Genomic DNA, 23,850 nt, shown 5'->3' on the forward strand with positions numbered 1-23,850 from the left:
AATAACGACTGCAACGGTATCTAGAGACCATCTGAAGTTGTGTCCAGACCTACTAAAGCTCCAAGAAGAAGTGCCTCTCACTGTACCGGAGGAGCCTAAAGAAGCAGTACTCCATACTGACTTAGGAGATTTCCTGGCAGATTGGCCTCAACTAGGAGGAGCAGTAATAATACCTGTGATCCACTTCTTTCAACAGCCAGAAGACCCTCCACAGCAAGTAGAACCTGCAAGTGCTTCAGAAGAACCTGCTCAAGAAGCATCCCCGGAAGAAGGATCCCCGGTTGGAGCAGAGCAAGAAGGCTCAGCCAATGGTACACTTGCCAGTCCCATAGAGAGGTTAAGGCAGTTTTACAATCTACCCACACATAGAACTGACCGGGTAGCAGACGGTGCAGACACAGATACCATCCACACTCCCGTACTATGCAAGTCAACACGTAGCACGCGAGGTCAGACCCCTGTCAGATACAGAGAATAGAGAAGGAAACTCTGACAGTGTAAATAGTTGCCCTTGGGGTATTATATTGTGTATTTTCATGTATGAATTCCTTAACTTGTGTTTTGCCTTATAATGGACAATCTAAGTGAAATGGACACTTTTCTGGTTGCCTCTAGTTACCCGTAAGGGTACATAAAGAACTTTGTGGCTGAGGACTGTGTACAGCCCAAAAACTGTTTGCTGTAAATAATTGCACTCCCTGGAGTGCCCCTTTAGGTGACCTCAGAACAAAAACCTGTCTGGTGTGGCACAAGTGGAGGTCCAACTCAGGATCGCCATGCCCTGCAGCCACCCCAGGGCCTACGTGGAGGGTTTGCTTTGGACAGGTCCCTCAAGCTACCAAGTACTTTAACCTGTGAGAAGGACACCCTGTTAGGGGTCCTCACTGGAAGAGGCTTGAATTCTGAGGTTGCTTATTGTATTGTACATATCTATTTATGCCTCCCATAAAGTGCCTCCCATAAAGGGAAGAGTTATTGTTGTCATCTGTTATAAAAAATTACTTCAGTCCGGGAGTACTGAGCTTTGCTAGGGGGGAATGTGGCGCCCTGCTGCGCATTGGTGCCACAGATCCCAGAGGGGTGCATGGACGGATTCCTCCACAAGAGGCCCTCATAGCATTCACACACCTCCACCTTCCACCTCAGACCAGCAGAGGGAGCCCGGATAGGGATATAAAAAGGGAAGATGGAGCTAGGCAGTCAGTCTGAAGTCTGGAGTCCACAGAGAGTGAAGTCTGTGTGAAGTCTGCTGCAGCCAGAGAGGTTGTCAGGTCAATTCAGACTCAGTGAGCTCGGATTAGTGAGCTTAGGGCGTGCCGACGCCAAAAGAGCGGTGAAGCACAGTAGGCCTACTGCCAGTGTGAAGCCTAGTGAGGGCCCCGAGCGTGGCTGAAGGCGAGTAGAAAGAGAGCAACATAGGGGGCAGAGGAGCTTAACCAGCTCACCCCAAAACCATTACCGGACACCGGGTCCGCGTTTGCAGGGATCCCTTACATCCAGCAGAAATAACCAAAACCCTTGGAGAACTATATGTCCCAGGAACACCAAAAAGCTGACTGTTATACCAGGGTCAGGAGTCACGGAGGCCCAGGAGACCAGGGAGTGTGATCTCCAACAGAAGGCCCTACCACCAGGTCAGCAGGTGCAAGACAGAGACCAAGTTAGGCCTAGCTCCAGGCAGGTCAGAAACTTATCGAGGAAAGGCAAGAAACCGGAGGCCCCACACCCGCTCACTGGGGAGAGTCCTGATATGCACCCTTCACCCTGAAGTACCCTGGACCGTGCCAGAAACACCGCTAGTAAAGGTACTGAAGTGAACTGTCATGTGTGTGCCTATTCTTCCTCTGACCCGGCTGGGTCCCCTCTGTCCTGGATCCCTTCACTTACGCTGCCCTGAGGCCCCGCTCCACCTGTGGGGAGCCGCATCAACTAAACTGCCTGACCACCGGCCTCAGAGGACTGTTGCAGCACTGGTGATCCTCACCAGACATCACAGGTGGCGTCATGAACTTTCCCTATCCTATATAATTTCCCCCTTCCTTTTTAAGAGTGACCCCAGGGTACGGGCCCGGGAGCCGGCCACCGCGGCATCCCCAAAACCAACAACAAGGCCCGGGCGCCGAGTCGTCCCCATCCCCTGGGCGCGTCAAATACACCAGGTTGGCATATGTAAGTTGTGTAGAGTACATCAGGTTGTCATATGTGAGTTGTGTAGCGTGCATTAGGTTGGCATATGTGAGCTGTATAAAGTGCATAAGGTTGGCGTATGTGAGTTGTGTAGAGTGCATCAAGTTGACATATGTAAATTAGGCAGAGTACATCAAGTTGTGCAATAGAACAGAGTAAATCAGAAATAAATTTAGTAGTCCATGGATGTGTGGTACAGTTTGGAACACTGTTTTATACACAAGCTAGGTTTTTCGGGGCGGGTGTCACACTGAAAAACGTTGTCCTTTCTTATCTCCCTTCTGTAACACAATTTGTACCTTCCTTTCTTTCCAGATTGGGAGTTCTCACTGGGGAAATGTTGCCTGGTATTATATGGGCACCCTCAGTTCCTGAAGTACCTTCTGGAGGGCCTTCCCCTTGTTGACTTCCAAATATTAGGGTCTTGATGACTACCTCCTGAAACTGAAGAAATATGTTGGTCTGGCCTGCATATCATGATATCACTAAAATTGTAAAACTACAATTACTAGATGGACCTCAGTAAAAACAATTACTGAGCACCTGCAACTATCTGACACTACTTGTGATTATATTTTAGTAAAAAATACTAATCTTTTATATTCTTTTTTACACTTTACTATCTGATGCTAATTCTGATAACATTTTAATAAAAAATACTGTAGTATAAGCTAGTTACTACAGTATATACTGTATTTACTGTCCCTTATCTAGCCCTATCACTTAATCTAAATTATTATTTTTATTTCTTTTTATTTACAGTTTTTAAAAAAACAAAAACAAAAAAAAAGGATGCCAATCCGTCATGTGTGTCACTGATCAGCACTCAACGGCTGCAGTATGCATGCACGGAGGTGGTGCAAAGGGGAAAAAAATGGACAGGGAAAAAAGTCCTGGCAAAAACCAAGCATGGATGCCGATCAGCTGCTGCAGGGTGCACGCACGGATGTGGTGCAAAGGGATGGAGAGAAAAAAATGGACACTATCAATAATTTTCTAGCCAGAAAAACAAAAACAGAAATAAAAAAAAAAGTCTATCGTAAGACCCATCAATAAACTTATCCATAATATCCAGCAGGTACACTTTAGGGGACAACACCTCAAAGAATTTAAAGTGTTCATGAATAAACAGATGTAGCTCAGACCAGAATGGAAGAATTTTTGGACAGGACCAAAATTGAATGCAGAAAGGACCCCACCGCCACTTGAAAATGAAAACAAATATCATCCAGAGCCATCCCAAAGCTCTTCCATCTTTCCGCAGTATAGTTAACTCTATTTAGAAATTTTGTCTGGATCAAATTGTCAAATAGATCAAATAGTCCCAAGCACTCACCACTGAGGAATAAAATGTATCTTCCACCTCTCCCCATTCCTCCACAGTTAAGTCTGGTATACTGACGAGCAAAAGGGTAACAAATCAATGTTTTGAACTTTTGAGTTTCAGGCTCCATATCTCACCATGCACTACTGCTTTGAATGTGAGACTACCATAATTTTATAGACAATCATCTTGGCTTTTTCATATATAAATTTGACTTGAAACTATTTTGCATATGATTAGTTATGCAGATTCTTGTCATGTCACTGCATTGTTACTGTTTTGCTTCTGGTGGTGGAAAAATCTTTTTCTTCCTGTATACTACAAAATACAACCTGTTCTCACATTCCCTAATAGATCAGTGTGTTATGGGAAATATTACCTCAGGTTTGCTTCAATGTTTTGAAGTAGGTCTTTTAAGAACTGCTTTTGTTCTAGCGTTTTTTGTTGTATTTAGGGTTTGTGAGTTAGTAGCAGGAAGCAATTTCGGTGAGTCAGATTTAGCCTTTGCCGATGATCAGTGCAATGATTCTAAAGCCTTAATTTATTTTAAAAAGTCAAAGATGGACCAATTAGGTAGAGGAAGTTGGATAAGCTTAAACAGTTTATTGAGTTCTGTTTTATGCCAAGTAACTAATGTAGAAGAATGGCTAAGATTAAGACCTACAGGTGGACATGATTGGTTGTTGCATCAACATGGTTTGCCATTCAATTTAGTTTGGTTTTGAAGAAGTGTTTGATTTTGCTAGGTTTGGGTAATAGCAGACTTACAACTTATTCTTTTAGGATTGGGGCAGCTACCAAAGCAGCTCAGAAGGCTTAAGATGATAGCATGATTATGAGAATAGGTAGCTTAGACTCACACAGATTTAGATTTTATATCCGCCCTGAATTGCATATTTTAGCTTTTTTTCTCATCTCTTCTAGGTAAGCATATGGTTGTCTGGATTTTGGGCCACTCTTATATTTTTTGGGGCACTGAAGAGCACATTGCAGAGAATCTATTCTGAAAATTTATCTCCGAATCAATTTTCAGTTCACTGTCATGAAGTATGAGGTATACAATGGAAGAGAGTGGTTCTTGAGATTAAGAAACTCTGTATCTTGTGGCACGCTCCAGATGTTCTGAATTTACATGTTGGTGGTAGTGACCTGGGGAGGGTTAACACTTGGAATTGTTGTAGGAAATCAGAAATAATCTCGCTTTAATAAAATGTATCTTGGCCAACATTTTTTTGTGCTTTCAGAAATTGGTCCACATCTGGCCTGGTTTACTAAAGAATTCCTGTTTTTGGAAGGCATAAGAAAGAGGATCAACCGATCTTTAGAGAAGTTCATTCCTTCCTTAGGTGACTTTTTACAGGCATGTGGATTTGGATGGATTTTAGAGTTGTTTCTATAGATCTGGCTTAATCCACTTGTCGGGGGTGGGCATTGATATTTTTAATGTGGGTTTCCAAAACCTCATTGATAGATGGCTGCAATGTTTTGTGGTGGCCATGTCTCTTTAGTGACATATCTTGTGGGGGTTTTGTCGCCCAGCTATGGTGGGTAGACTTGGTTATTGATTGATTCATGGTTTGGATATTTAATTAGTATTTGATTAAAGTTTGATTTATATTTATTCATGTGCTATTTATTGCTGGGTCACCTCATTAATAAACATTGCGGCTTATTTAATCCATACTTTTGTGTCTGTGTTCTTTATTTAATGTATTATTTAATTATTTATTTATGATTGGGGCTTCTATTACTATGGAATTTAATATTTACATGTTTTCTATTGTTTTTCATGTCCACCTACCAGATCCGAACTTTTCTGCGTAATGACTCAGATGAAGAGGAACTGAATGAGGTAATTCATACAATTCCTAGAGAAAGTAACAAGAGAGAACAAGAGCAAAGGGATCCATCCTATATACCACCGCAACAAACTACTACTCAAAGAGAGCAAGAAGAGGTAAGGTTCGGCAGAGAGAAGGAAAGATCCCAGCTGACCAAAGCACAAGAGGAAGACCAACATTTTAGGCAAAAGCATAAAGAGGAGCAGTTGTTCAGAGATCACAAAGAAGAGAGTCTTGTTAAACAGCTTCAAGAAGAAGAAGAAGAGAGGCTCCGCAGAGAGCATCGGGAAGAAAAGCTTCGCAGAGAGCAGAGTGAAGGGGATGAAAAGCTCCGCAGGGAGCAGCAACGTGAGGAAGAGGAAAGACTCCATAGACAATATCAGGAAGAAACACTACGAAGAGAGCAACAAGAAGAAGAGCGGCAGCGCAGAGATCACCAACAAGAAAATAGATTATGTCATGAGCAGCTAGATGGGAAACTACACATAGAAGATTCAGGGGAAAGACTTTGGTGGAAACAAGAAACTGAGAAGCACAACACAGATCAGCAGAAATATTACAGAGAGCCGATTGTAGAGCATTTATGCAATGATGCCATGCAGTCCCATCTAGAGCCTGAGCTGTTTTCCATCAGGCATATTAAGGAGAACAATGATGAGGAAGATGATACAGGTCAGACCCTTCCTGTCTTGCCTTCAGATTGGGGATGTCCTCCTTTGGTGCCACCTCCAAGTCCTTCTAGACCTAAAAGCCCATGGGGAAAACTGGACCCTTATGACTCCAGCGAGGTATACATATTCAGTCGCAATGAGTTTCTTGTTGGATTTTCTTTGCATTAAAGGGGTTTCATGTGATTTAAATATAGATCTAAGGGGTAAAATGTCTTATTGTGGAGAACGTTGGCATAGGGAGGTTTATAGGCTATGCAATGTCCCCCTGAGATAACCAATAATGATGGCCTATAATTAGGATAGGCTATCAATATCAGATCGATGGGTATCTGACTCCCGGAACACCTGACATTCAGCTGGCAGAAGTGAATGTTGTGTCCTCTTCATTGTTTAGTCCGTCACATTTCTTGATTGAGACTGAGGTGCAATGAGAAAAACTCCTTTAAATATTTTTTTATACATATGTTAGTAAGATGAATATTCAGCAATTCAACAATACACTCAATGTATTCCTTCATTCATTCTGTTTACAAGTGGAAACAAATTAAGTAGAACAAGAGATAAATTTACCTGTATTGGTTCTTTCTGACACTTTTGGCAGAATACGAGTACTATTTACGGGTGTTTCTGGTGCCGTTTTGCTGGTAACAGCTTATGGGCTTTATTGTTTGCCTTTACACAAATCACTAGTTTTTACTATGCATATGTTCTAGTCACCAGCTTGTCATTCCTACATGTAGGAGGAGAGAGAATACGTTGGATTTGCTACTCTCCCCAACCAGGTTCATCGGAAGTATGTGAAGAAAGGCTTTGAATTCACTCTTATGGTTGCAGGTAATGCGAAAAAAATGATGTTTTAAGATTGGTATGCTGATATTATAAAATACATTCATAATGTGGCAAAGTTGTTTTTATTAATATATATTTTTGAGGCCAAATGCATGCTAAAGCGTGGAGGTCAAACAGCAGATGTGGTTATTATTACTTTACTGGAATGGCCAACATTGATTTAGATCACAACAGATCAGAAACCTCAAGTGAGAAATCTGCACCAGGTTACCAACTATCAACAAATTCATAGACAGTCTGTAAAAATAGTATTTTTTTTTCCATCTACTGTACAATTTTTTTTTGCTCCCTGAGCACATTAATAAGGTTTGATTAGATTTAATTATGTGATTACAATGTAGAAATCAGAAATGAGCCAATCATTGGGCTCAGCAATATTGAGCCATCTACATCGGCATCATTGTTGAGTCCTGTAATTGGCTGTGACAATCACGTGCTGCACATGGGACATCACTGCGGCAGACGAGAAAACAGAGACCAGTGGGGAGCAGTGGAGAGGCAATGCTGAAGCAGCAGGGGCTTCCACAAGGAAGAACTGCTTGTTTTGTTATTTTAAGGAAGCCCTTTGATGATTTTTTATATTTTTCATCTTCAGCCGTTTTCAGCGTTGCTCCGGTCCGCTCTGGCACCATGTGACCACATTTTTAACCTGCATGAACACACATGTGTGGAGCAAATTTTTGAATGTAAGTCTATGAGACTCAGAGATTCAAAAGGTCACAAATGTGGTCACGTGATGCCGGTGCGGACTTGATTGCCATTGTAAATGGTTGAAGAGAGACGACAACCGGTGAATATGTTACTACATTCATTACACATACAAACTTGATTGCTAACAAAGAGAGAAATAAAAAAAATCTGTGAAGTGCTCAATTAAAGCAAATCCAGCTAGTGCGTTATTTTTCAATAAAACTAGACGACCCCTTTTAAAATGATTAGAATGTCCTCTAAATTTATAAATAAAATTTCCAACGAAAGTCAAGCTTCAGAATAACTATGGACTTTAATTAGGTCACTCGCCTATATTTAAATCAAGTCAGCTATAACTTCTGATACAACAAGCATGTCTATGGCGAGGTATAGAGAATTTCCGAAGATCTGAAACTTGTTTTTATCACAATTTGAGATTTGCAGCATATTAAAAAATATCCCTGTGAATATATTAGCATTATCTATTCTGCTCCACTGGCATATTAGGAGTCTGCGGACTAGAAATGTGTCTATAAAGCTCAACAGCATTAGACATATCCTATAAAATCAAGTCAGAATCTGCACTTTAACGAAACTGTGTGTCTTAGAAAATTGCATAAACTGTTGGATATAATCATCCTTTAGGTAGAAGCTTCTGATTATTCTCTCTTTTCATCCAGGCGAGTCTGGACTGGGAAAGTCCACACTTATAAACAGTCTTTTTCTAACAGATCTGTATCAGGGACGTCAGCTACCAAGCCCAGAAGGTACTTAGCATAACATACCCTTAAAAGACATTTCAAAGTATAAAATAAACCACAATTTTGTGTCTGAATGCTCACTAAAATGCACAATTATATTTGAGAACTATGAATTTTTCTTTATTATGCCCATCTCGATGATACGCCCTTGTTTTGATGCTGACTGGGCTTGCTGTGGATGGGGTTACCAATCTAATATATATAATTGTCTTGTCCCGTCTGTCTGTCTGTCCTTCTGTCCAGGAAATCTCGCGTCGCTGATTGGTCTGGCCGCGGCCAATCAGCGACACGGGATTTCAGAAAAAGATGGCGGCCGTTAGTGGCTCATCTGCCGCACGGAGGTCAACGGCGATGCAGCCAGGTGATGACCGGCTGCTCGCAGCAGAAGTACCCCGACCGGCGGCGCCGCTGACCTCCATGCGGCTACCAACGGCGAGTGTGAAGGGAGGACCGGAGAGCGGCGCCGCCGGTCGGGATACTTCTGCTGCGAGCAGCCGGTCATCTCCCGGCTGCTCACAGCAGAAGTACCCGCACAGGCAGCGCCGCTCCACTGTCCTCACTAATACGATTCACTGATTGGTCGCAGCCACGACCAATAAGCGATATTGGCGCCAAATTTAAACACCGCTCTGCTGATTGGTCGTGGCCGCTGGCCGCAACCAATCAGTGATATTGGCGCCAAATTTAAACACCGCTCTGCACAGAGGTCAGCGGCGATGCAGCCGGGAGATGACCCGCACAGGCAGCGCCGCTCCACTGTCCTCACTAATACGATTCGCTGATTGGTCGCAGCCACGACCAATAAGCGATATTGGCGCCAAATTTAAACACCGCTCTGCTGATTGGTCGTGGCCGCTGGCCGCAACCAATCAGTGATATTGGCGCCAAATTTAAACACCGCTCTGCACAGAGGTCAGCGGCGATGCAGCCGGGAGATGACCGGCGCTAGCCGGGCATCTCCCGGCTGCTCGCAGCAGAAGTACCCCGACTGGCGGCGCCGCTGACCTCCATGCGGCTACCGTCGGGAGATCCGTGGCTAGAGCCGCTGATCTCCCAACGGCAAGTGTGAAGGGAGGACTGGGGAGCGGCGCCGCTGGTCATCTCCCGGCTGCTCACAGCGGAAGTACCCGCACAGGCTGCGCCGCTTCCCGGTCCTCACTAATACGCTTTGCTGATTGGTCGCCGGCCGCGACCAATCAGCGATTTTGGCACCAAATTTAAACACACTCTCCGGTCCTCACTAACACGGTTCGCTGATTGGTCGCGGTCGCCGGCCGCGACCAATCAGCGATTTTGGCGCCAAATTTAAACACCGCTCTGCTGATTGCACCCGGTCGGCCGCATACATATTCTAGAATACCCGATGCGTTAGAATCGGACCACCATCTAGTAGGACTATAGTTACCATGAATCCACCCCTCCCCCCCCCTTTCAGCTGTCTGTATGCCTTTACTACAGTTAGTAAGGAAGTAGTGTAATTACTCCTGTTGGCTCAGCTCTTCTGCTGATCACTGACTTTGACTTTTTTTCTTGCTGCTCAGCATGTGAAACACAATCTCTCTAAAGACAGGGAAGAAAGTGGAGATCCATTGGGCAGTGTACATAAAAGGCATATGATGTGGGATGATGTCATGCTATATTCATAATGTAGCACAACATAGTGATACAGCTGTAGCCTTTCTTAAAATGACAAAGATATGACGATACAGAAGGATATCCCAGCACAGAAAAGTGTAACTTGACACCTAACTAAAAAAACAAACACATGTGGCGCCCCTGGGGGTTCGGTCGTCACAGGGGTACTGCATCTCTTTAATGAGGTGTGGTATCTCCCCTTTGAGGTAAGGATGGTACAGCTGTCAGGACCCCACCTCTGCATCCAGCACTACACCTCTCCCACCTGAGGGGGGCTTATATGCACCAGGGTGCTGCCCCAGCCGGGATAAGAGGAGATGGGGGAACCAAAAGTTAGGGGGAACCAAGTAGTGGGTGAGGGTGGAGGACGCACATTTAGGTTACACCACAAAAATTCATATTTAATAAACAGCCATTTTGGGCTTATGGTCTTTAATTGTGATCTTCATCACTGAACGTGGCTTTCTGTGTGAACCTGCAGTTGATGGGGACACGGTCCTCGTGCTCTGGCCTTGAGGCGAGGAGCGGGCTAGAGTTAACGGTTGTCTCTACCCGGTCAAGGTCCCTACCCAAGAAGGCCTGGAGGGGAGAGGAGGAGTAAAGCTCCTTAGGCAAAAGGATCCCAAGGGGATGCAGACGGAGCGGTATACGCCACCTGTCCTCACTATTCTGGCCTAGTCAGAAGGATTCCTGCTGCAAAAGGGGTACCAGCCCCCGATATCTGACTCTGTCACTTCAAGTCCTAGTCGGAGAAGCCCGGAGGCTCAGTGGATCCCACCGGGTAACGGACGGAGCGGAGTCTCCACCCGTACCCTTGTTCTGTGCATAGACCAGAGGGAGACCCGGCCTTACCACACGTACCACATACGGGCAGGAGAGGACCTAGTGGGAAAGTCTAGGAACACTCTGGTGTGGGGTCCTGACCAAAGCACCTGAACTACCCGGAGGTTGTCGGACCCCCGGTCCTGGTGGCCGCAGCGCGCCGTGAGGAGCAGGGAGAAGCCTTGCAGCTGTGCATTCTACCGTGAGTAAAGCTTGGAAGACTACCCCTATGGCCTCCGGTTTCTTATTGCAACGCGGCACCGCACGACACCGCACCACATCTCCCACTACAACTCCCGTCCTCCTGTTCTCTCTGCCCTGAGGCCCTGCTCCGCCTGTGGGGAGTAGTACCATCTTCTGGTGCCACTACATCCCGCCTCAGAGGACTGCCGCAGCGCTCGTGGCCATCACCAGACACCACAGGTGGCGTAGTCAATACAACCACTTGATTAACACCAACTCTGAAAGCCCATTACATCTTTTAATGTGACGGCCCTGGGCACGGGACGGGTCCAGGCCACGGCTACATCCCCCAACATTTGACCCGACTCAGAGTACCCGCCATCTTCCCAGGGTGGGCTGTGAGCGTCACATACTCACATTGAGCTGAGGTTTGAGTTGGTATACATACAGCATATAAATGCATGTTCACATGAAACAGACAAAACCTACAAGAAACAAAATGAGTATAAACCGTGCTGTAACTAAATAAGTAAAAAGCTAAAGTGCATTTAAATAACATAGGGTTCTTAGTAACACTGTTTTTGATCAAAAATAGCATAAAAGCCATCCCACCAACAGGAAGGTGACCCTATTTAGGACGGTCCTAGACTGTCTCTTATTAAAAACCTGACCATGAGTCAGATGTGACTTGGGTGAAAAAGGGCAGACAAGGGACTGGGTCCTGGTCAAGGTGCTGATTTTGCTGGAATGGCGCCGGTGACAGCGGTGAGTATAAGGTTTTTTTATTATTATTTTACTCGGGAGTAGCAGAGCCATTATCATTCACTTAGTACTACTCAAATAGTGCAGGCTCGTCATGCTATCATTCTAGCGCGACGCAGAGGTCATGTTGGCGCATGTTAAATTTTTAACCCTGTGTACACGATGTCACAAGCAAAATGCTTGTTCATTGGGTGAAATGATCTTTTGGTTTGCATAATAAATCATCATTCTCGGCAGCACATTGTCCTATGTAAACAGGACTTGTGCTGCCGAGAACAATGGAAGTCTATGACAACTAAACGATCTATTACACATCATTCAATGCACTGTAAACAGGCTATTAAATGACCACGTTCAAACACTTTGCTAGTCGGCAGTCATTTAACTCTGCCCATTGCACAGTGTAAATGGACCTTAAATCATGAAGTCCTAAACATTTTCTTCTTCCTTGTTTTAATCTCTATGAGATACTATAATATCAATGGTGCTCTATGATAAACCATAAGAGCAAGGTGTACTTTTCATTGATCTGTTGACATATATTACTACACATATATTTGATAAAGAATTTTTTTAATGTTTTTTACTTACAATTAGTCCTTACATGTGCTTTTTCATTTATAGAGCGGGTAACACAAACTATAGAGATTGTAAAGCAGACTGTGGATATTCAGGAGAAGGGTGTCAGACTCCGTCTAACAATTGTAGACACACCAGGCTATGGGGATGCCGTAAATAACGAGGAGTGGTATGTATGTGCTTTATGTGACTTTTATGTTGAATTTTAGGGTTTGAGTGATCTATGTGATATATTCCTAAGTGTAATAGTTTTCACAAAAGCCACATGATTGTATCTTTTCATGCACACCATAAAGTGACATATGGATCCATCTTTACGGATCCATCTGCTTTTGTGCCCTACAGTTGGAAGCCAGTGGCTGATTACATCGATCAACAATTTGAGCAATACTTCAGAGATGAGAGTGGCTTAAACCGCAAGAATCTCCAGGACACGCGTGTACACTGCTGTCTGTACTTCCTGTCACCTCTGGGACATGGGTATGTGCGATATTGGGATAAATATTGATTAAGATAATTAGCCAAATATATAACCTACAAAACCCAAGATAAAAACATAATAAGTAAACACCCTGAAGTAAATAAATAAACAGCAATAGTGCATGAAAATAATATAGGCTGCTTAGTTAACATAATTTTGATTAAAAAAATGTAAAAGCCATCCTACCACATCACGGTGACCCTTTGCTTGCACTCAGTGCATATAAAGGTCTGGCCTGCCTTTTCTTTGAGCTGGTCATTATATTCATGTGGTTGCCCATGGCTTTGTGTCTACTGGCTGGGTTCAGTCCTTCTCAACCCTTATCCACATGTAGGTCACCTTGACATATGGTAAAGTTTTAATATTAGAGGTTAGGACCATCTCAAATAGGGTCACTCTGACGTGGTGGGATGGATTTTACATTTTTTAATCAAAATTATGTTAACTAAGTACCCTATATTATTTTCATGCACTATTGCAGTTTATTTATTTATTTACTGCAGGTAATTTGCTTATTATGTGTTTTTATCTTGAGTTTTGTCTGTTTAGTGGCCAGTGTGAACATGCGCTTACACGCTGCATGCACACCAATTTATAGTTCAGTTCATCGCTTTCGGTTTTTCAAATACATAACGTAGACTAACTTACATATTGCAAACCTGTATGAGACACCAGATAGCGTAAAACAGTTTGAAAGTTCAATAAATGAAGTGAGGATATGTGACATTTTCATTTTAGAAAACGTACTATATGCTCATAGGTACAAATATATATTCCATAAATTCACAGCTAAAATTTGAATCACCCTGATCCTTGCGAAGTAAAAGGGATCTGAAATACTCAGTTCCCTTTCACAAATACAGCAAACATCCGCATTCTGACAAAGGACACAGACATAATTCGTGACATTATGGCCTTCTGTTTGTCACATTAGGCGATGATGGAGGGACTTAGGGATTGATTTATTATTGCATTGCACCTGTTTTTTTGTCGAGTTTTTGGTATTGTGATCCCCGTTTTGTTTACACCCTAATCACCATTCCATTTGTGCCTCTTCTGAAGTCTACTATATATGTGTTTGCCTTTTTTTTTTGTTTAACTTTTCCACTGTGGTCATCATTTGCAACTTTTCAAAAAATTGCAAAATTTGTAGCAAATGTACTCCAGTTCCTCACTGGAGTAGGTTTATATACACCAGAAATGTTTAAGCAGTTTTTGAGTCAATTTGGAAAACAAAAAAACTAAAAAGTCACAAGAATTTTCCTTAAAAGTCATTGAACCTTGTCTATCATTTTTACTAATTTGGCGCAAAAAACATCAGTGAATATCGCAAGAAAAAAAAATAGAAAAATTACTTCAGACTTTTGCTGTTTTCACGCCAGCTTCAAGCAGCTCAGAAAAAATGAAAGGATCTGGGATGGGACAAGGCCTGTCAAATTAATTGAAAGTGGTGAAATACATTATGCCAGAAATGTTACTTCAGTCCCTTCCTGGAGCATTATTTCTGCTCGCCACTAACATGAAGCACCAAATTCACTAAGTGGGGTGCACTTGTTATTGAATTTAGCGCATTTTATTCTTGCACACCCCTTATTAAGACTGGCGGTCTTAATGAATCAAGGCCATCATGTCATTCCTGCCCCTGGTAACCCCAGGGGAAATAGGCTACGGTTATATTGCTGTCAGAACCTCCATAGCTGGCCCTGTCTGTTTCCATACATCACTTTGCGTGCGTCACAGTATGAGAAATGCATTTTATTGTGTTTTGCAGACTACGTCCTTTAGACATCGAATTCCTGCGAGCACTTCATGATAGAGTGAACATTGTTCCAATTCTGGGAAAAGCTGACAGTCTGACACCGACAGAGCTCGATCAAAAAAAGGAAAGGGTGAGTAGATAACACCTGGATACTTTGCAGGAGACATGTCAGTCGAAATGGGGAAATGTAATAATATATTTAATTCACATACCTTGTGTAACTAATAGTTAATCTCTTTGTTTGCACTTGTAAATTAATTAGGTTATCCACTTTATCTTTATATTAAGAAATGTGATTTTGTGACACTTACTTAATATACAGTATAAGCATATTTATTTACTTATTTTACACACTTATATAACACCATTAATTCCACAGCACTTTACAGACATTATGGCCACTGTCCCCATTGGGGCTCACAATCTACATTCCCTATCAGTATGTCTTTGGAGTGTGGGAGGAAACCGGAGAACCCGGAGGAAGACAACGCAAACACGAGGAGAACATACAAACTCCTTGCAGATGTTGTCCTTGGTGGGTTTTGATTCCAGGACCCCAGCGCTGCAAGGTTGCAGTGCTATCCACTGAGCCAACGTGCTGCCCATAATACAGAATTTTTTTCATCACTTAAATAAAAAAAACTTATGCATATTATTATTTTGCCATATAATGAACATGGCAAAAGCAAGACTCAAAAAAAAAACAATGGAAGAATTTGAAATTTTTTCCCACATGATAAAATGAATGCTGTCATTTCAAAGTACAACTCATCCCACAAAAAATAAGCCATCATACGGCTATGTCGAAAGAAAAATATGAAGTTATAAAAAAGAAAATAATAACATAAAAATACAGTTATGGCTTGTGGAAGAAGGGGAAAAAAAACTAAAGAGCAAAAATGGAAAATCGACTGGTCGGGAAGTGGTTAGAATGCCCATGCTAGTATGCCCTACTCCCCATCCTGTTAGTTAATTAAGGCTGGAAACAGACTAGTGTATGGCATCCGATGCGAGAGCATAGGAAGTGATATGCTAGTGACATTCAGCTCCAGCTCTGCTGCGAGCGGGAGCCAAGTGTCATGCTACTATCCTCTGATCCTCTTGCATGAGAGAATTGCAGCACAAGTGCGGAGGAGACTGAGAAAGTAATTTTTCCATCTCCTCCATTGCCTGTATTGGCGTATATCGGACTGTACTGAGATGACATCTGAGTGCAGTCTAATGTTTCACTCGCACTCATAGAATTGTATGAGTGCAAGTGAGTCGAATCTCGCTTCCAATCGCTGCATACTGTGACTGTTTTCTCATGCCGAATTGGAAAATAATCGCAGATGTGAGCTGCTTCATAGTATAACACTGGGCCGAGTGCTGTGCGATGTTTTATCGCATAGCACTTGGCCGTGTTATATGGTAGTGTGACTCCGATCAGAACTTGGTGACGTAAGCCTCCTGATGGAGACAAATTAACCCTACATAGTCCTAATTTAAATTCTAATAAGGTTGAAAAAAACACACAAGTCCATCAAGATTAGCCGAAGAATAGGAAAGGATAGTGGGATTGGGCTTGATCCAGTCTGCCCCAAAGTTTTTTTTTCTCCTGATCTCTAGTATAGATAAACTGGATACATTTTTAGAACAAGAAGTTTTAATTGAATCCTTTCTATGCTCACCTGTTTATCTGCAGTGCTGCATATCCCACATCACTAGACTGCATAAGCTAGGTAATATGGACACAATACAGAACCATAACATTGGTCTTGTAAAGTATATTAATGCAACATTTCCTTCACCTAGTTTCTAAATAACATACATAAACCCACAGACAGATTATCCTTACATAACCCAGAATATGACACTAAACACACAGGATTTTTGCTGTGCTGGGATGTTGATGAAAGTAGTGGTAGTCACTTTCTTACTGTGGATCAAAATGTTCTAGTTCCAGCACTGGTGATAAGACATCACTAATGCCCGGTAGGGGCTGGCACCAATGATCATTATCATTATCTGAGATGAGAGTTACCATTCTCTGCATGTGTTTAACAATACATTTATAGACATGGCATCATTTATTCATGGGGAGCCTTTGCTGTACAACAGGGTACAAGAAAAAAAAATGCAGTAATTGAATAGTAAACACAGACTAATAATTTGGTGGAAATACAGGAATCAAAGTATTCCTATCAATTCCTGATAGAGAATACACTAATTAGAAGCCTAGAGAAGCTTCCTTCTGGTGTTGCTTAACACTACAATGCCTGTAACCACATGAGGCAGGACTGTTTGCTCCCACAGTATCTATTTTCTGTGTATTTTAATTAATTCCACACATTGCTCATCCCTGTAAAGATTCTCAACACCTAGTAAAATAAAATATGCTTTTCCCTCTTACTTCTGATTCCATTCATTCAGTCTTGTCCGTCCCTTGGACTTTAATTCTCGCCATGTTTCCCTGTTTTCCACAGCTTCTTTCATTTTAAACGGTGTCAATTCAGTTTTGAACTGCGCGCTAATCTAAATTATTTTTATTAAAGAAACTTTACTACAATAAAGAGTTTTATTTTCTCAAAAGTTGTCTTCAATTCAGTCTCTTTTTTCATAGATTCGTGAAGAACTGGATCATTATGAGATTCGCATCTATCAGTTTCCAGAGTGTGACTCTGATCAAGATGAAGATTTTAAGTTTCAAGATATGGAACTAAAGGTACCACAAATATCTTTTGATTTAAAAAAACGTACACCAAAAAGACTGGAAACTGGAAATTTTGGAGCACTCCAGCAACCAAACAAGACTTCATCCCATATAGAGATACATTCAGAGACTAATCAGTTTGTAATTTTGGATCTTCTTAGAAAAACAAAATGGTCATCCAAGGTGCACGCTCAGGGCTTATTCACACATCAGTGTTTGGTCAGTATTTTGCAAAAGTGTTTGTATGCCAAAACCAGGAGCGGAACTTATAGAGGAAAACTATAATAGAAAGATTTACTCCTGTTCTGTGTTTTTGAGACACTCCCTGGCTTTGACATAGAAATACTGATCAAATATACTCATGTGTGAATAAAGCCTTACCTAAAGTTTTTCGAACCTAAATCAAATCTGTTAATTTCTAATCCCTAAATCTTACACTATGTGCAGAATTATTAGGCAAGTTGTAATTTAGAGGATTATTTTTATTATTGATCAACAACTATGTTCTCAATCAACCAAAAGACTCATAAATATTCAAGATTAATATTTTTGGAAGTTGGAGTTGTTTTTTTTAGATTTGGCTATTTTAGGAGGATATCTGTTTGTGCAGGTAACTATTACTGTACAGAATTATTAGGCAACTTAATAAAAACCAAATATAATCCCATCTCACTTGTTTATTTTCACCAGGTAAACCAATATCAGTGCACAAAATTTAGAAATAAACATTTCTGACATGCAAAAACAAAAAACAAAAAAATTAGTGATCAATATAGCCACCTTTCTTTATGATGACACTCAACAACCTTCCATCCATAGATTCTGTCAGTTGCTTGATCTGTTTTCGATCAACATTGCGTGCAGCAGCCACCACAGCCTCCCAGACACTGTTCTGAGAGGTGTACTGTTTTCTCTCCCTGTAGATCTCACATTTTATGATGGACCACAGGTTCTCTATGGGGTTCAGATCAGATGAACAAAGGGGCCATGTCATTATTTTTTCTTCTTTTAGACCTTTACTGGCCAGCCAAGCTGTAGAGTAGTTGGATGCATGTGAAGGAGCATTGTCCTGCATGAAAATCATGTTTTTCTTGAAAGATACCGACTTCTTCCTGTACCACTGCTTGAAGAAGTTGTCTTCCGGAAACTGGCAGTAGGTCTGGGAGTTGAGCGTCACTCCATCCTCAACTTGAAAAGGTCCCACAAGTTCATCTTTGATGATACCAGCCCATACCAGTACCCCACCTCCACCTTGCTGGTGTCTGAGTCGGAGTCGACCTCTCGCCAACACTGTTCAGCCAGAGACAGCGTAGGGGCAATTTAACTCATTAACATATTGCCTGTTGGCAAATAGAACCCCCAACTAAAGCTCTATAAAACTTAACTTTTGATAATTAAATCCTTATTATAGTAGTAATTTATATTAAAATTCCAATATAGGCGCAGGTAGTGAGGACTATCAGGATTATTCAATTGGCATAACTGTGTATCCAATAGCCATCCTATCTATTTCCATTATCATATGCTTGTGGCCGCGGACCACTTATTGCACTATTCCCTACCTGTCCTATTGTAAACTAAAATTATAGCCTCCCCGACATGTTTCGCCTAACCGGCGTCATCAGGGGATAGAGCCTCTATGACGCCGGTTAGGCGAAACATGTCGGGGAGGCTATCATTTTAGTTTACAATAGGACAGGTAGGGAATAGTGCAATAAGTGGTCCGCTGCTACAAGCATATGATAATGGAAATAGATAGGATGGCTATTGGATACACAGTTATGCCAATTGAATAATCCTGATAGTCCTCACTACCTGCGCCTATATTGGAATTTTAATATAAATTACTACTATAATAAAGATTTAATTATTAAAAGTTAAGTTTTATAGAGCTTTAGTTGGGGGTTCTATTTGCCAACAGGCAATATGTTAAGGAGTGGACCTCTCTGCCCTTTACTGATCCAGCCTCTGGCCCATCAAGAGTCACTCTCATTTCATCAGTCCATAAAACCTTTGAAAAATCAGTCTTAAGATATTTCTTGGCCCATTCTTGACGTTTTATCTTATGTTTCTTGTTCAAAGGTGGTCGTTTTTTAGCCTTCCTTACCTTGGCCATGTCCCTGAGTATCACACACCTTGTGCTTTTTGATACTCCAGTAACGTTGCAGCTCTGAAATATGGCAAAACTGGTGGCGAATGGCATCTTGGCAGCTTCACGCTTGATTTTCCTCAATTCATGGGCAGTTATTTTGTGCCTTTTTTGGCCAACACACTTCTTGCAACCCTGTTGGCTATTTGCCATGAAACGCTTGATCACGCTTCAAAAGTTTGGAAATTTCAAGACTGCTGCATCCCTCTGCAAGACATCTCACAATTTTGGACTTTTCAGAGCCCGTCAAATCTCTCTTCTGATCCATTTTGTCAAAGGAAAGGAAGTTGCCTAATAATTAAGCACACCTTATATAGGGTGTTGATGTCATTAGTCAACACCCCTCCTCATTACAGAGATACACATCACCAGATTTACTAATTGGTAGTTGGCTCTCAAGCCTATGCAGCTTGGAGTAGGACAACACGTATAAAAAGTATCATGTGATCAAAATACTCATTTGCCTAATAATTCTGCACACAGTGTAGTAAAGTCTTCCAAAATCCTATATATGATTGGTAGAGGGCTTAAATATGCAGACAGCGATAGAAGATCAGAAATATATCTATAGAGGGTGCAGATGTAGCAGTCGCAATCAAGATGTGAAAAGACACCAATGTGATAAATAGCACATAGTATGTGGGCCCATTTACAATTTTTTACATTGGGGCCTAGGAACTTCCAATTTCGTCTATACGACATTGTACATAAGTAGGCTTATTTTTGCTCATCTGTTTATCCTATGATGCTCTTAATGTTTAAGTAGTGGGGTAATAATTTTTCATGCTCATAGGGGGTGCAACCACAATTAGGCTTGAATTGAAAGGTGGCCAACCAGAGACGTCGCTACCAATTTGCCTCAAGGGCACATGCCACGGATTCATCTTCGTCTGGTTCCCAGATAAACCCTAATAACACTACTGGGGTCTGGTATCCATGTGATAAACTGTTGAAGAGGTTGGGGCAGGCCAAAAATTTGTCCTGGAGCTCATAAAATTCTAGTCATGCTCCTGTGTCTGGGTCTAAAAACCATAGATAAAGATTTATTGGAAATCATTAATAAGATAGGGATCAGTCTGTAGATGTGTATGATATCAGAGCTGGTGACAAAGAATTCAAGGTTTAAAGGGAATCTGTCAGTAGGATCAACCCTCTTAAGCATGCAGGTCATAGGAAGCTGAATAAAATGATACCTTGATGTCTGCAATCTGATGTCTTATTCCCAAGAAATCCATGTTTTTCTTATTTGTAAATGAGTTGTTAAGATCTATTAGCCAGACCCAGATCTGCTGATGTCACTACATCGAGTCAGCTGTGCCACAGTACACAGCACGGAGCAGAGGGGGAACGGGGTTAGGCGAGTACCGTATTTTTCGGACCATAAGACGCACTTTTTTTCCCCCAAATTTGGAAGGAAAGTGGGGTGCATCTTACGGTCCGAACAGTATTTTACCGGTGGTGGTGGAGCGGGGATCGCAGGGTCCTCCGGCGGTGGCAGAGGTGAGATGCGGCTGGAGCCGGGGCCTGTACCTCTGCTGATGTCCGGCGGTGAGGCAGAGGAGCCGGGGCCTCTGCCGGGCTGTGAGTGGCGTCCGGCGGTGAGGCAGAGGAGCCGGGGCCTCTGCCGGGCTGTGAGCGGTGTCCGGCGGTGCGGCAGAGCAGCGTGTGCGGCTTCCGGTGGCCGCGGCCATCTTCCTGAGCCCGTAATCCATGCGGCCCAGTCCACAGGCCAGGCCCCAGTCCACAGGCCAGGCCAGGCCCCAGGCCCGTCCACAAGCCCCAGGCCAGGCCCCAGTCCACAGGCCAGGCCAGGCCCCAGTCCACAGGCCCCAACCAGACACCGGCATGTCACCTCTTCTGCTGCCGCTGGGTTCCTGAGGCAGGGAACGGAGGGACCTGCGATCCTGCTCCACCACCCCCCAGGTAAGATACCTGATCAGACTATAAGACGGACTCCATCTTATAAAAATAATTTTTTTTCCTATTTTACACCCCAAAATTTGGGGTGCGTCTTATGGTCCAGTGCGTCTTATAGTCCGAAAAATACAGTACCTTTTTTTTTTTTCCTAATTGACATTACATTGAGGGAAACATAGTACCGTGCCTTAAGGGGATGTGTGGGGAACATCATTCTGGGTGGAAGGATGTATTGGGACATCATACTGTGTGTAGGGCTTTGTGGGGACTTCATAATGTGTGGGGACATTATACTGTTTTGGGGGGGCTTTGTGTGGACATCATATTGTTTGAGGGGCTGTGTAAGGACATCAGAAAAATTGACATAAAACTAATAAAGCAATAATGAGCATAATTAAGTTTGGCCCTCTGCACCAGTCACAGTCTCTCATGTGGCCCCTTAGTAAAGTCAAGTGCCCACCCTTGCTATCGAGCATAAAAGTACTCTGTACAGATTCAATAAATAACTAAATGTACAGTGGTGGCCAAAAGTATTGACACCCCTTCAATTCTGTCAGATAATACTCGGTTTCTTCCTGAAAATGATTGCAATCACAAATTCTTTGGTATTATTATCTTCATTTAATTTGCTTGCAAGGAAAAAACACAAAAGAGAATGAAGCAAGAATCAAATCATTGATCATTTCACACAAAACTCCAAAAATGGGTCTGACAAAAGTATTGGCACCCTCAGCCTAATACTTAGTTGCACAACCTTTAGCCAAAATAACTGCGAACAACCGCTTCCGGTAACCATCAATGAATTTCTTACAATGCTCTGCTGGAATTGTAGACCATTTGTTATGCACACGCCCGGGCTAAGCGGCGTGTGCGTGGGATTGGTAGTGATTCCACTGGACCGTGCCGGAGAGTGAATGCCTGGAGGGGCGTGACTAAGTATTCACCCGATCCGACCAGGGTCGCACGACGGCATACGACGCCAGTGCACCAAGGAGGAACCGAGCAGAGGGACCAGGTGCTACTCCAGGACAGACCCCGGACACGGCTGTTGACCCACACAGGGGAATACAGGAACAGGCTGGTAGGCTGCACACAGACTGGTGGGTATAGGCAGGCACGACTGGTATGCAGGCAGGCGGGTATGCAGGCAGGGGGGTAAAGGCAAGCACAGCTAGAGTGCAGACAGGGAGGCACTAGCAGGTAGGAACACAGGCGGGATAGGACCCAGTACACACCGGGACTCAGGAACAATACAGGCAGAGGGTTACAGGCAAGCACTGCTAGAGTGCAGACAAGGCTGAGCAGGGAGGACAGGGCTCTGTTCACACGGAACAGACAGGAAGGGAAAGACAGAGCCAGATACTCACACAGTACTTGCAGAGAAAACAAGCAGGAGTTAGGTACGAGTTCAGACTCTGCAGAAAAAGGAAGGGAACGGACATAGAGGCAAAACAGGTAAAGGACTGGAGAGTGTTCAGACTGGAACTGAGTGTACGGAGGAGACCGACACTGCAGCGGGATACAGGAGCGGGTCTGGGAATACGGCCCCCAGAGAGGCGGAACGAACAGGCAAGGAGCGTGTTCAGACAGGACAGACCAGAAACAGGAGCGGGTCTAGGAAATCGGCCACTAGAAGGCGGAACGAACAGGCAAGGAGCGTGTTCAGACAGGACAGACAAGAGAACACAGAAAGGACTCAGTTCGAACACGGGAACTAATACCGCAAAGCAGGAGACATACAGGACACAGTACAGACACGGGAGCTGATACCGCAAAGCAGGAGACATACAGGACTCAGTTCAGACACGGGAACTGATACAAAAAGCAGGAGACATACAGGACTCAGTTCAGACACGGGAACTGATACAAAAAGCAGGAGACATACAGGACTTAGTTCAGACACGGGAACTAATACCGCAAAGCAGGAGAAATACAGGACTCAGTTCAGACACGGGAACTGATACAAAAAGCAGGAGACATACAGGACTCAGTTCAGACACGGGAACTAATACCGAAAAGCAGGAGACATACAGGACTTAGTTCACACACGGGAACTAATACCGCAAAGCAGGAGAAATACAGGACTCAGTTCAGACACGGAAACTGATACAAAAAGCAGGAGACATACAGGACTCAGTTCAGACACGGGAACTAATACCGAAAAGCAGGAGACATACAGGACTTAGTTCAGACAGGCCTGGAAATACAGCCTCCAGGAAAGGCAGACAAGGAAACAAAGACGGGACCTGGCACCTTCAGAGTGCAAGCACACACTGAAGGAAAACACTATGCTCAGGCAGGGATAGAAGGGAGCTGCTGAGCTATATACCAAGTGACAGACAGCAATAGGCTGAGGACGCACAAGGGGTGTGACCCACAGCAGGTACAAAAGGCAGGAAGTGATCGGGCGCCGCCCTTAAGCAGCAGAAACAGACACAAACAGACAGCATGGAGGGAAGCCAGAGAGACATTCTGGACAGGAGATCAAGTGCGCCCTCTTGCACAGTGGGAGATGGACCACCATGCAAGGACGCCGCCAGGTATGTTA

At 43.3% G+C, this 23,850-nt stretch overlaps 1 protein-coding gene across 2 annotated transcripts in view; it reads left to right on the top strand.

The window, feature by feature from the left end:
• Nucleotides 1–23,850, top strand: part of SEPTIN4 (septin 4) — a 123,045-nt gene that overhangs the window by 64,445 nt on the left and 34,750 nt on the right. For both annotated transcript variants that reach the window (XM_073667606.1, XM_073667605.1), the window contains exons 2-8: nucleotides 5,316–6,140; nucleotides 6,764–6,857; nucleotides 8,243–8,329; nucleotides 12,350–12,473; nucleotides 12,650–12,784; nucleotides 14,557–14,674; nucleotides 17,147–17,248. In XM_073667606.1, coding sequence (XP_073523707.1) covers nucleotides 5,316–6,140; nucleotides 6,764–6,857; nucleotides 8,243–8,329; nucleotides 12,350–12,473; nucleotides 12,650–12,784; nucleotides 14,557–14,674; nucleotides 17,147–17,248 — 1,485 coding nt within the window. The remainder of the gene's footprint in view (nucleotides 1–5,315; nucleotides 6,141–6,763; nucleotides 6,858–8,242; nucleotides 8,330–12,349; nucleotides 12,474–12,649; nucleotides 12,785–14,556; nucleotides 14,675–17,146; nucleotides 17,249–23,850) is intronic.

This window comes from Phyllobates terribilis, unplaced genomic scaffold (genome assembly GCF_046119375.1).
Source record: "Phyllobates terribilis strain yellow unplaced genomic scaffold, ASM4611937v1 Scaffold_2__4_contigs__length_985480577, whole genome shotgun sequence".
NCBI classification, from domain to species: Eukaryota; Metazoa; Chordata; class Amphibia; order Anura; family Dendrobatidae; genus Phyllobates; species Phyllobates terribilis.